This window comes from Dicentrarchus labrax, unplaced genomic scaffold, assembly GCF_905237075.1.
Source record: "Dicentrarchus labrax unplaced genomic scaffold, dlabrax2021, whole genome shotgun sequence".
NCBI classification, from domain to species: Eukaryota; Metazoa; Chordata; class Actinopteri; family Moronidae; genus Dicentrarchus; species Dicentrarchus labrax.
The window spans coordinates 12335914-12350240 of NW_026136719.1; the positions used below are offsets into that span (position 1 = coordinate 12335914).

Genomic DNA, 14327 nt, shown 5'->3' on the forward strand with positions numbered 1-14327 from the left:
TTTCAATTTGAAGCATATAATAAAAGCAATAGCATCATCTATAACTGCTGGCTTGAAAGGGATGGCTGCAATGCTTGTACAGTACCTGTTATCTGCCTTCCTTAACTATCTAATGCATAAACAGCACTAATTTTCTTTGGTATCCTACACTTTAGCTCTCATATGAGTGGCTGGAATAACTTATATATGTCATTTATGAATGGTTAAATGGATGGACAGTAACAATGGGTGGACGGATAGTTGAATGATAACATGATGGTGGCAGTACAGATAACTATCAAACTGAAGGTCTGAATGTTAGATGTGTTACTTTTATCAGAAATGGCAGTGCTGTCAAAACAGTCTTTCAGACAAGTCTACTAAAATTATTATTTTCAACTTTTATATTTACAGGACCTAAATGCAGGGTTTAGTGGCATCTAGTGGTGTAGTGACAGATAGCAACTCCCTCACCAAGTTTTTGTGTAAGATTTTTTAAGGTGAGACTATAAGTTAATTTAAATGTGATGCAAAATTCATAATGATTTGTAGTCATGGTATGGGCCAGGGGTAATATATAAAATGAACAGAAACAAATGCATGTTGTTGCATGTTGAGTTTTGTTAGGCACAGGAGCACATAGTTTTTCTATTGTGTGACAAAATGTAATTCAAACTTCAGTAAACGTTTTTAAACTGGATTACATCTCCTGTAATTCCAGACTGAAGTTATTGTGTGTACACCTTGTTTGTGGCTCATAGTGATACCCAGAAAAAACTGAAGAAACTGCCACTACAGTTTGGTTTGTCCGTTCTGGGCTACTGTAGAAACATGGCGATTCAACACGGAAAGCAACCCGTGGTGTCTTTAGATAAGAACGACTCATTCTAAGGTAACGGAAACATTATTCTTATTGTCAGGTTATTATACACTAATGAAAACATAGTGCATATTATATTCCATTATGCCAATAAATCCATCTAACTGTTACACACTGAGAGATTATATTTGGTTACACCAAATAACAATGGTTTAATTGTATGGTAAGTGCACAAAAGGACATTTATAGTTCAGCAAGAGGCTAAAATCATTTGAATTCTGGTGCATACAAATGTAGCGAGCAGTCCATGGTGGTTTGTTTAGTTTCTGCCGTGCAGTACAGACGCCCTACCTCACTTCCCTCCTAGTTGGCGTAGATTTGAGTTGCTTGGTCCCAAAGCATTGTACAGTCTAATAGCTGTAGGCACAAGTTTGGCTGCTGAGTCAAAAAGTGAAGATGTTGTATGCTGGAGCTTTATCTCACCATAGAGGGGGTGGAAGGTGTTTTCTACAATGGAGTTTAGTTTAGTTCTCACCACCCCCTTTGCTGGTGCCTCCAAGACAGTTTTTCCACCAGTTTGTTAAGAAAGCTTTCTTTCTACACCTTTTCTTTTATCACACCACCAAAAAGAACAGTGTTCTGGTCTCCCCAAATTGATAGAAAATGTAGTCTGTTGCATACACAATGACTAAAGCCCCTTGAGAACAGTCTCAATCTGCTCTTCTTTGCACCATTTTCAACGCAGTACAGTTTGTTCATAATATTAAAGGCCAGGCATGTCTACAACTGCAGCATGACCACCTTTCTTATGGTGTTTACCGACACTAAGTTGCTTGTTGCTTCTTTAGAAAGAAAAAAAATCACTATTTACTACGTTGGTAAGGGATACCTTGTATTGGGGTTGATCCAAGCATTCTTGATATATTGGTATGTAAGCCTGATCCCTTTTGGATTTGTTGTTTGTTCTGTTGTTACTTCAGCTGTCAAAATCTCCCCATTGAGCTCAATTAAAACACATTAATGCACAACATTTTGAGCAAGTGTGATATGTCAGTGTGTGTCAGCATTCCATTTTAGCAACCTTTGTTAGGACCAGTACATTTCTGTAATGCTGCTGTAGATTAAACTGTGTGGGAGTCTGTCCAAATCCATTCAAACAAAACTTTCAGCTATAGATCCATAATGACACTTACCTCTCCAGAGATATTATTCAAAACTATATTAGGATTTTGTACAAAATATGTTTAGAGACCCGCAAAGAAAAGTTATTACATATTATATACATATAAAATGTTAGTTCAATTTGGTCAAAAATGCAATTTTATTACAGTAATGGACATTAGGACCCAAAACTCACAGAGGCTTATTACAAGCTATTTTGTCTTCCAGCCGTTAAGCTGATGGGTCTACTTACTCCACCTGACAAAACTCTCAAACAGTCTACTCCACTGTCGTCTAAGAACTTCTAAAGGTGGCATGACACAGAACTGCAAATTAAATGTGTGATGCACAGTAGAAGATGAGCAGGAAAGGTCAGAGTCTTTTGGAGTACCCCTGTGCTATTACTCTGCAGCATGTCTGACACTCTGTTGTGCAGACTCTGTGGCCGGTCCAATATTTGCTTCATGACAACCCCAAAGGATGAGAGACTAGATGGTTTTAATGCACTGAAGAGTTTAAAGTATATGATTCATACCATATTCATCTTTATTGAAATGTAGTATAGATGTCTACAATCTCTACAGAGTTCAAACTAAAGGACTAGTGTGTAGGATTTTGTGGGATTTGGCGGTGAAGTTGCAGATTGCTACCAAATGAATGATCGCCCTCTAAGCATGTAGGAGAAACTACAGTGGCTACGAAACTTGTGAAAAATGCAAAAGGCCCCATCAAGAGCCAGTCTTTGGTTTGGTTTGTCCATTGTGGGCTACTGTAGAAGCAGCAAAAATATAATTATACTATATTATACTACTTTCTACTACTACTTTCTGGTGATTATACACAAATTAAATCATACCTATAAATATTATATTACATTTTTGACAATAGATCCTCCTAAATATTACACACTGGGCCATTAAGTAATGCTTTTGAGAATACAGCCTCTTTGCCATTGACTTATATCCTGGCACTTCAAAATAGCAACAATAACACTATAAATGAATAATCATTACTTGTCCATATAGAGGAATCATCAAGTTAGATTTAATATAAAGTTAGAAAGAAATATATTGGCATCTAAAACAACTTTAATTTTTAATGTTACTTTACTAAAATTCAACAACTTTGATAGAATATTCCACTTATAGTGGCTGTGAAGTTAACCCCTAGAGTGGTGCAGTGAAGTTTTGATGGAAACACTGAGTGAAGGGAGGATTGGGGTAAAAGAAAAGAAGGCAGAGGAAATATGTTTTTGATTACTTGGGTTTTTAAAAAAAGTGAAATCCTCATAATTATGGATAAATCTTTAAATTAGACTCAATACATTAAGTGAAGAATTAACTGTCGCATGTGAATACTATTTACCAAATTATCTGATATATTTTGATCAAAAGACTATAAATGATTGTCAATTGGTAGCATTGGTTGACAGACCACATCCAATTTTAAAGTATTGTAGGCTATTTCAAAAACAGACCACACAACCATACAATTATCACTTCAGATGCTTCTCAAATCTTAAATAATGATGCTAATCCTGCAACCCATCAGCACAGGGAAAATATTAGAGAAGTAAACAAGACTCAACACAAAATACCTCAATAAACTGCTGCTTGTAAGGATCAAAGTACTGAATAATGAGTAGTGAGAATATGTATATTAAAGATTTTGGCAAATAGGGGTGTCCAGCAAATAAATGCAGCATATACATATACAGTACAAGTATACATGTATGTGGTATGTGCATTGCGTGGTATACATGTATTAAAAGAATGAAGTGATTTATTTCTTGACGAATGAATGCCAATGCTTATCACATTTATTGAGCTTAATTTCACACAAAACTCAGTTATCACTTATTTCCTCCCATAACTTGGTGTAAAAGGTACTTTGAACAGTAAAAAATGTGTGGGAGTTCAATAGAGAGTACCTTGAGTTGAATATTTGAATTACAAATTGATCTGAGAATAGTTTAAAGCGAGGTCTAAGCCAATAACATCAGTGATCATGGAAATTATTTAAATGACGGCCACTTTTTGACAGGCTTTTGTGTTTTGTTTTTCTTACTGTTTTCCACCTTCAGTTTTCTTCTCTTCTATTTAGCTCATTCTTCTTTTCTATCTCCCTGACCACCCTTCACTTCCATTCTCAAGCTTTGTCTTCTTTTTCTATTTCTACTCCCTCCTGCCCTTCATCTCCTCTCATGAGAAGCTGCTGCCTGGCCTCAAAAGGAGCGCTAGAAAGGATCCATCAGCCAGACTAGTATTCTCACGAGGATGCATCCAGCATGTTGCTCTGTTCTACTCTGCTCACTATCATATCTATCCAACCCCAGATAGCCTTTACTGTAGATCATAGGACCTGTTTTCAAATTTGCTGCAAAGCTGTACGGAGCTGTAATTCTATGCCTTGTTGGACACCATCCACCATACCACTCACACATTTCCCCAAGCTATTTACTATATATTTGCTCTTGGTGTGAGACAGAGCTTCATGAATGCAGGCTATGTTTATAATACTGGATGTCATTATATGCCTTGGTGTATACACTGATGGATTGGTGGTATATGTTTTGTAGTGGAGGAAGAAAGGGTCACAGAGAAAACCTACAGCAGATTTAAAGCATTGAGAACTAATCTGCCAGACATATCTTGTGGGTTTTTGAGCAGCAGCTGGAGACAGCGGTATGGTACTTTGAGCCTCCATGCTGGACCAAAACAAAGTCACATTCATCTCCAAATAACAACATCTGGGCATGCTTAACAGCGTGGATAAATAAACAAGCCCTATGGACACTAAATCCCCCGCACTCAATCACTCTCACTCCCTCTCCACCCGTCCCCCCTTCCCATTCTGAAGGCTGTAGGTTGTTGGTGTGGGACTGGCACATCAGCACTGATAGTGTGCATCCAATTAATTAGCCAAACGTTATCTCATTAGTAATAGCTGGCAGACTAAAACAAGAATACTCCCATATTTTTGCAAACAACCTCTAGACAAAAGTGAGGATGATTCTCTCCTCCTCTGTAACCTCTGTGATCTGTTGATGCTGAGTAGGAGGACTGAAAGAGAGACATGTGAATGTGGTTTGGTCAAAGTGTCCATCGTTAAGTAGCTATTGCTCATGGCTCACAGTTATTCAACCGCTTCTGCAGAATTAAACAAACTGGCCCCCAGCACATCCTAATGACTCCGTATCAGGAGGCAATCTAATGGTTTCTTTGTCTTTAAGTTATCTGTCTTTGTGGACATCTGCAACATTCGCACAGTGCTGTAAGCAAAAGTCAGCACCATCTGACACAGTTCTGAATCCCTTGCATTCCTCAACACCTGTGCCTCAATGTTATTTAAAGCACTCAGGGGTGCTGCACCAAACATCAGCCACCGGCTATTTGCTTGTGTGTGTGTGTGTGTGTGTGTGTGTGTGTACGGGGAGAAACTTGACTTCTTGAGCATAGTAACCATGAGCAACAAGCTATGCACAGACAAAGCAGCACTAAAGAATTTGGAAGCCATTTCATGTGTATGAAGTGAACGTTGCTTTATGTATTAGAAGAACTGTGACTTTGCAAAAGAGAATCTTTATTTCAGTAGTTATAATTTTTGCCCCACCAACCCCCAACAGCACTGACATGTCCATACCTGTCTATCTATTCTACATAATATATTTAAATATTTAAATTAAAGTTAAGGAGCAATAGAGCTACTAACATGGCTCACACTCATGTATTTGCCTTAAAATATGTTTTAAGTAGTAGACATAAATAAAAGCAACATGCATAAATCAGTAAGTCAAGAGTTAAATCTCTATACTTCACTAGGCAAGTCAGGATCTATTTCACGACTTAGGAGTTTATTTGTCAACCAGCAGTACAATGGAGTATGTAGCTGGGGGCCTCTTATCTACAGTTGTAGTGTCATGGTGTGCTGGTGCTTATCGTGTGTCCACAGCTCTTCAAGGTTTCAGCAGGAGTAGCAGGATGTCACTTGACACCCTCTGGGCTTTTGCAAGTCACATGATATTTCACAGTGACGGATTCTTACGCTATTTGCATGCGCAGATATGTTACAGTACATGAAACAGTGAATGAATATGCTGTATAATCAAAAAACAAAATCCAGTGTCACTGACAATATGCTCAATCACTAACCTATTTACAGTGGTGATACATGACATGTGCTGTCACTCTGATTACAGAGTGGGAAGTCAGAATGTAATGAGGCAAACAAGCTTATTCTTGGGCACAAGATAATCAGAAGAAGCTAGCTGCTAATAAGCCTTGATGGTCAATTTCTGTCCGTTTAAGCCAGATTAGATTCACAGAGCTCTATTAACAGTCAACATTATCACAAAGAGCTGTGCAGAGAAAAAAAGATGAAAATAAGGATTTGTCTCTGTGTGCATATTGATTGTGTGGATATGAAAACATTGGACAATAGTAGGTCAGGCCACAAGAGAATTAAGTCAATGACAAACTGTAAAAAAGTAAACAAAGAAGACAATGGCTAATAAGGTGTGAGTTTAGGTAGGTTACAGATTGTGCTTAATGAACGGGTACTGAATCTGGACTCATTCATTTACAATGTCAGAAAGTCTTTTCCAGAGGGAGGAGGGCCGATGGGAAAAGGGTTCTACTCCTTACAGTGTCCTTTCAATTAAATAAACTAACATATTCTTGCACACTATTAAGGGTAGTACTTCATTTACGTATGCATCAATAGGGAGCCAGTAAAGAGACACTGAGGCACAAATACTGTAATGTGTGGTGTTTTGGTTTTGTTTGAAATATTTGGTCTGCTGAGTTGCAGTTCTGAACAAGCAAGATATATCCTTTTTCACATGGAGCTGGGCTCCTGGAGAGTGATATACCTCCGTACTCTATTATGAAGGGAACAAAACAATTGCCTGCTTTTTTTTTTTGGTTGGTAAAGGAGAGTTACCTTCTCTTATCAGCAATAAACTATTTCGACTGTATTACACAAACAATTGATAAAACAAGATACATTACATCATTACTAATGATGAATTAACATTATTCATAATCATTCCATTGTTTATTAACAGTAAAATAACTATTTACTAATGTTTTATTAACTAAGGCTAACTATGATTTATATTATTGTATTGATAGTTATTATTTTTTGTATTATTGTCATTACATGTATTAAGTGTTAACATGAAAATATATTTTACTGGTTAACTTACTACTTGTTGGTAGACTGAGGTTGGCAGCATTTCTTCTGTTGTCACCCTTCTCTAGCTAGTAGTTTATTGATTATTAAGATTGACCTCACACCAACAAGCTATTTGGCGGTTTCTTTTCCTCATGAACACAAACATATGTGGATTTATTTTTGATTATATAAACTACTCCACAATATTTCCAGGTGCCCCAAGGCAACTGCAGAAGTACCCCCGAAGGTAAAAGTATCCCTGGTTGGGAATTACTGGCCTTATTTTTTACATAATACTGCTGTGTATATATATATATATATTTTTAAACCACTCGAAAGTGGCCTTTCAATCAGGCTTTGTCTTTGTATTGTCTCAAACAGCAGGCATACACAGATTAGAAGAAAAAATGGCTGATTCAAATTATCCTCTGCTGCCCACTTGGGCCACTGATTGTACCATTCTACATGCAAATGGTCACGTTTATTACACCAGAGGAATAGCAAAGCACAAAGTGCTCATGATTAATGACCGGCTCTGCTTGTCTTACAAAAAATGAAAGACAGATATTACAGTCACTCAATTCTGCTGTAATCAATACACAAACTGCTAATACCACGCATACAGATATAATGGGATTCACAGATCAGTCAAGGTTTTCTTTGCATCTATTTTTTAAGCACAGTATGATTAAAAAGTTGGAGCAAATGACATCAATGACTACACTATTATCATGCCTTCATTATATGAATTTACCTAACAATAAAAAAAGCTAAATGTCACATAATTGGCAGGTCTGTAAATAGCTCCTCTCCTCAACACCGCAAACCATGTACATGTGCACAGTCCTTTCCCTTTCTTCAATCTCTCTTTCTTAACAGCTCCCCAGATGTCTACTCACTCGTCTACAATCTCATTTGAGGAATTCATCTTGCTGTCTCCCGGGTACCATGTATTATTGCTCTCTGCGGTTCTTCATGCAACTATGATAATGTGTGTCTTGGTTAGACTCCTCACATGCCAATTATGGCTGCCTGTTATTGTGATGGACTCCACATTCATGCAGAAGAGTGACTGACTCTGTCCTCAGGCCCCCGGCTCTCTTCACATCATATATCAGAATGTGCTTTCAAAGCAAGAACCCAGCATTCAGGCAGCAGGGCTTAGTTGAATATTAGGACATGTTCCTAATAAACTAGAAAATGGCAAAATGAGCCAATGGCTAAAATAAAAAAGAATTCTTCGTATGAAGAACAAAAGCATCACTTTCCTCATTATTATTATTATTATTATTATTTTAAATCAAAGGTGAGCTTTTCTAGGCTTACGATTAACACATTGACACCAACAGAAAAAAAAAACGCAAGTAGCTAATTATTAACTAACTAATTAACAAATCATATGATTTGTTTATAATAACACTATATGAATATGTTAGTCTTACACTTTAAAATCACTTTACAAATCAGTTTTCTGATTGTTCAAAGAAAGATTAAATTACAGTACTTTTTTTTATTTAGTGAATATAAATTGGTGAAGCAGCAATTTAGATTACTATCTTTTTCATTAATGTCATAGTTTCTATATTAACTGAACATACATTCTCACAATAATTCAATGTACATATAATTAAATCCAAACACACTCAACTAAACCAATTGTATTATATGTTTAATACAAAGACTAAATATAAACCAGCATATGACTTCTCCAATACTTTTTACTCTTGTAATAATTCTTAACAAAAAAATATTCTCAAATTGTCTAAGTAAGCTTAAATTAACGAGAAGAAAAACAAGTCCAGACATTGGTTTGAAGAAAAGCCCTTTGAAATATTACAGAACCTACCCACCAGCCAATTAGCTTTTTGTGAAGCAAAGGGACAAATTAGGACAAATAGTTATCATTTTCTCTTTTAGGACGAAAACAGATGAATTCATTACTCTTTGAAGCTTGATATACAGACACAGACAGAATTGGTTGTTTCTTTAAAAAATAAAAATAAAACTGACTCAAAGGAGAATTATTCTTCAATAGAGTAATAATAATAAATAAATAGCAGAACTGCCTTATATTTCATGCATTATGCATGTTTTTCTGTCAAATGAGATTTATACAAATACTACCTGAAACACTAAATAGTTTTTTTTTATGTCTGAGTGGTGATGCAGTGTTCATAAGATAGCCAAATTATAGCAAAGAGTTACAGAAGTCCCGCTGATGATTTGCTGTGATGCAAATTGACCCTGAACATTTTTTTTAGGATAATTTCTTTTGTGAACTCATTTCTACCGAAGAGAGTAACATCCATCATTTATACTCGTGCTTTTGTGGTCGCCAGGTTCTGGGACATTCTTCCTATTGATAGGTTGGTCAAAATCATAGATTTCCAGTCTGAAAGTGTGTTGACACTGACAGGGCTCCATTGGGTTATTGGGTTAGATTGTTCAATAAAAAAAGAAGAAAGAGATAAAGAAAGTTAGCTTGTTTGGGTAGCCTTATTACTGTAAGAATGTTAGTCAGCAATGGAGTGTAGTGCAATCTATTATTACTGTAGCCTGTAGTGTACACCAGTCTATTAACATTGTATTATGTAAGCAATGTACATTTCTCTACGGACTCAAATGACTGAAAAATAACTCTTTCATCCTTTTATCCTCCTCAAGATCTATAACCCCCCTATGCTCTCAAGATCTATAACCCCCCTATGCTCTCCCGCTCCCTAAAGCACAGCTCATTCATTTTTCAGACTGCTGGTTTGTCCACTGAATCCAGTGTCTTAACTCACATGACCTGTACCATAGTTTTGAGCTTGAGAGCCTCAATGAGCAAAAGAAACCTGGAAGCTGATGCTAGGTCAAATTCTTTGGTTTGCTCGTCATTGAAATTAAGTCGCTAAAAGGGTTCCAGGGACAGTTCCATTTTGAACTGACTTTGGTTGCTTTCATTTCAACCCTGACTCCAATACTACATACGAGTATGTTTTAAAAGAAAGATAAGTCTGACATTTTTCTGCCAAAGATAAGTCACAAGGAGATGGTTTGCAGGTGGCAAATCCCTCTCACAACATGCCAGGGATGATCGTTTGGATTGAGAGCTGGTGACTCATGTTGGTGGAACCATCTTGGGAAGATGCATGCTTGTGACATGGCATGTTATCCTACTGGGAATAGGCTTTAGTAGATGAGTAGACTATGGAATAAAGGGATTTACATGGTCAGCAATACTGTGGCATTTAAACATTGTTCAGCCTAATGTGTACCAAAAAAACATTTCCTACACCATTTCACCACCATTTAACAAGACATTTTCATACACATAACTGCCACCCGCTGGATGTTGTCTTTGCTGTAAATCTTTGTAAACTTGAGAGCAGGAATCTCTAAGTGCCGGCCTGGGGGCCAATTCCGGCATGCCATTAAGAGGCTAGGGGTCACTTACGAGCTACCTCATGTAACTATAGCAATATATTTATTTTTTTTATACTTTTTTTTTCTAGTTGTTTCAGACTATACCTTTATATAGAATAAAATAAATACATAATCCTTTTAAAAACATTTATTTTGTTTGCCGCAGAATAATGGCGAAGGTTGATATGAAGAGGGGAAGGTTAGGGCCTCTTGGTTCTATCACTTTCTTGTGCATTAAATCCTTGAAAATAAGCAGTTTGCGAGATACTCAAACCACTGTGTCTGGCACCGACAATCATTCCAAGGTTTAAGTCACTTCAATCACAATTCTTTCCCTATCTGATGTTTGCTCTGAACAACTGAACATCTTGAACATGTCAGAGAGATTTTATACATTGCATTTCTGCCACAGGAAATGCTGAAATGTTGCTGATTAGATATTTGCATAAAAGAGCAGATGTAGGCTTAGGGTTAGGTGTAGCTAATAAAGTAACATAAAGTATATATGGCCTGTCTTATACTACAAGTCAAAATGTTTTGAGGCCATCATCTTTCCCTATCCTTAACCCAGTGCTTTGAGCGCCAAACAACATTAATATGTAATGTTTTTTTGATGACCCAGTTTTTGTCACTGATCTCAATAAATTTGTACCTTTTTTTTCTTCTTTTTTCTACTACTTTAGATGGCCCCCTGGGACCTCGTGGTCTAGTGGAAGCCACAGAGATGTGCACACAGGAATGCCTAGTCCTGGGACATTCAGACAACTGCTGGATGCCCCCAACGTTGGGAACATACCAGCAGCCGAAGTCACCCGTGTCCAGTTTTGGGTCCCAGAGGGAGTGGGGTCCCAAGGACAAACTTCTCAATGGACATACTCTGACCAGAACCTGGAAAAATGAGAGTGGGCGGTCAGAGCATTTTGGTGACAGGAAGCAGTTTGGGAGTGGAGAGGGACACTTCACCAGCAGTGGCATGGCTGACATTCCACTGGTAAGTCTGAAGTCCTGCCAGCCAACTTCCTGCCCAGACAGCCCAAAGGACCAGCAGCTATAAGATGGACTTTGCTTCTTTGCTGTGAGATGTCCTTACATCTGGACATATTAAACAGACGAAGCAACTCATCTGAGCTCCTCTCCTTTAATGTTTTATTTCATGTTTCATCTATTCCCACTTGAGTTGATGCTTCTGCAGTGTGATAGCCACATGTACTGTACTATGTAGGCCACAAAACTATAGTGCTTATGCTGTGTTCTCTACAATTCAACTTTACTATCGCCCTAGAGGAAACCACTTTTTTTATAAATCTCCATGGATTTCTTCAACATAACATTTACTGTCCACTTCATGTGTGACAAGTGGAGGAAGGACATGCGTTAAATGGAGAAAATGAAAACAAATTACAAGAAAAAAAATATCATGGCTGACCAGTTATATACAAATATTTGTGGTGTGGTTGTTATTGAGTTGTTCAGGACTATATTAATCGACACAATCAAAGAAAATGGAATTACATTTCAGAAAGTGTTGATCTAATGACACTGTTAGTGGACACTTGTTTATTCTGTCATTGTCTCTGTGTTTGTAAATAAGACTTATTAACCACTATCATGTACTTGTAATAACCACAGTGAATAGGACAGTTCTTGGCTGTTATCATCATAATGGCTTGTCATCAGGATTTGGGATTTCAGCTGGAAAAAGATCAATAATGTGGCATAATGTACAACAAGAAAGCATTAACCTAATTCTTTAAAAACCCTATTGTTGATTTTGAAACAAATTTCCATCCCGTAATATACTCAATGTTGCCCATATTTCATAGTAATTTTCTTCAAGTACTGCAAAACCACAGGCAAACCTTTTTTTTTTAAAGAACATTTTGTATGAAGGATGTCAGTGCTCAATATGTGCATTATAAAAATGAAAAGCTCTGAAAGCGCTCCTCTATAAACAGATTTTGAAAGTGTTCAGTACAATTAAATAGCAATATATTTGTAAATGGCTAAATGTTTTATCTAACGTTGATCTTATTACTGTATAGATTTTATTCAAATTGTGATTTGACTGAGTGCAATCCCTCAGTAGTACCTGCAATTTATTGACATATGTATATATATTGTTTTCCACACAGACTATGATTTTCCATACGTAAGAAAACACAGGTTAAGATAACACTAATCACTGTGCCTTCATGATCTTTCTTCAAACACTGAATTGTGCTTATTTAAATGACGAGAACATGTTGGCTACAGAGAGTATTCTGTTTGATAATCAAATGCCTTATGCATTGAATGTTTGCCAAATTTAGAAACATAATCACACAGATATTAAAGTACAAAATCAAGTTGTTGGTACTGAAGAAAAAACAAAGGCATGTGCAGATAATGGGTCCACCATGAAAGATCATCTGTCATTCCACTGTCTGAAAAGATTTGTTTTATTCCACAGCATGGAAGGCAAATTACACAATGGAATAGCATGCTAAAAGATATAGCTTTTAAAAATGAACTTGATCATTTTTGTGTCATTTTATTTTGTTGGAATATAGTTGATTTGTGCATTAAGAAGACATTCAGTTTGTAAAGCACTTTCATATTTATGTCACAATATAAAGAAGTTAAGTGGGATGGAGTGATTTGCTTATCGCAGTATGTTTGCCAGTTGTGAGGGTGTTTGACATCACAGATACTGAAACAGTTAATCCTTGTTACTACTCTACAGGTATACAGCTACTGCAATAAATGTTTTAATTATGTGTATGCTTAATTTGTGTACAAGATGATCACCTCAGGAGTTCTGTGTCTCTTTTGTGTAGATGTTGCTCACATTAACCAGGTTTCCTAAATAATTTCGTACAAAATCTCCAATTTATTTCTAAAAGGACAGCACATTCATGAGGTACATTTTAGCTTTAGCTTTTTGCACTAATTTTCTTTCTTGTAAGACAGCTTGATCCTTCCACTTACAATATAGTCATTGAATTACAACCATATCCTCTGTCATCACATGAGCACAGTGTTAACTGTTATTACCCTATTTTTCCTTTAAAATGAGGACTAGACTATTTTAGGTGAAGCAAAAAATATATGTTACAACATTCTATATAAGAATGTATGCCTTTGAATTATATTTATTGTGGCCATTACTCTGGTTTACACTTTGTACAACTTAGCAAAAGCATAAAGCTCACTTAAAACATTACTCTCAGGTATTATTTATGTGTGTGGTTTGATCAGATTTCCCTGAATCATCATTTTCCAATGGGAAAATGTCCCATGTCAAGGTGCATCATTTCACCTAATACTGAAAAAAAAAAACACCAATGCATATTGTACTTCTAATAGCAAAGTGTCAATCATTGTGATATATTAAGAATCATCCCAAGGAAGCATTTAACATAGATTTTGAAAGTGCTCTATAAATAAATTATTATTATTATAATTAATCTGCCAAGTGTTCAACATAATTTTTCCAAAGATATTTGGATAACATTAAAGTGGAGCTTATCAACACACAGGAATCAGCAATAACTTTGCATGTGACCACTGGCCAGTAATGAATGGCCAGACACCCTGCATAACTGGTGAGGTAATTATATTTTCTTTATTCTTTAAGGTTTCTCTTTTTCACTGTAACCTCATTTGATATATTTATCAGCTGTCGCCCAATGGACCTGCTTAAATTCTTATTTGCCATGCTAGCTATCGACTTGGGCAAGAATAGTTTCTGAGAAGCTTCAAAGCTAATTGCCTTGGAAGTGTGAGGGGAAGGAAATTAGTGTCA

General features: G+C 36.5%; 1 protein-coding gene across 5 annotated transcripts in view; it reads left to right on the plus strand.

Annotated features, from left to right (window-relative positions):
• The window catches only part of LOC127352212 (protocadherin-9), a 191425-nt gene extending 178126 nt beyond the window's left edge, over window positions 1–13299 (plus strand). For 4 of the 5 annotated variants that reach the window (XM_051380404.1, XM_051380405.1, XM_051380407.1 and 1 more), the window contains one exon: window positions 11227–13299. In XM_051380404.1, the coding sequence (XP_051236364.1) occupies window positions 11227–11597 (371 nt within the window). In that variant the 3' untranslated portion in view covers window positions 11598–13299. The remainder of the gene's footprint in view (window positions 1–11226) is intronic. The other variant, XM_051380409.1, reaches the window with a different exon arrangement.
• Window positions 13300–14327: the final 1028 nt, after the last annotated feature.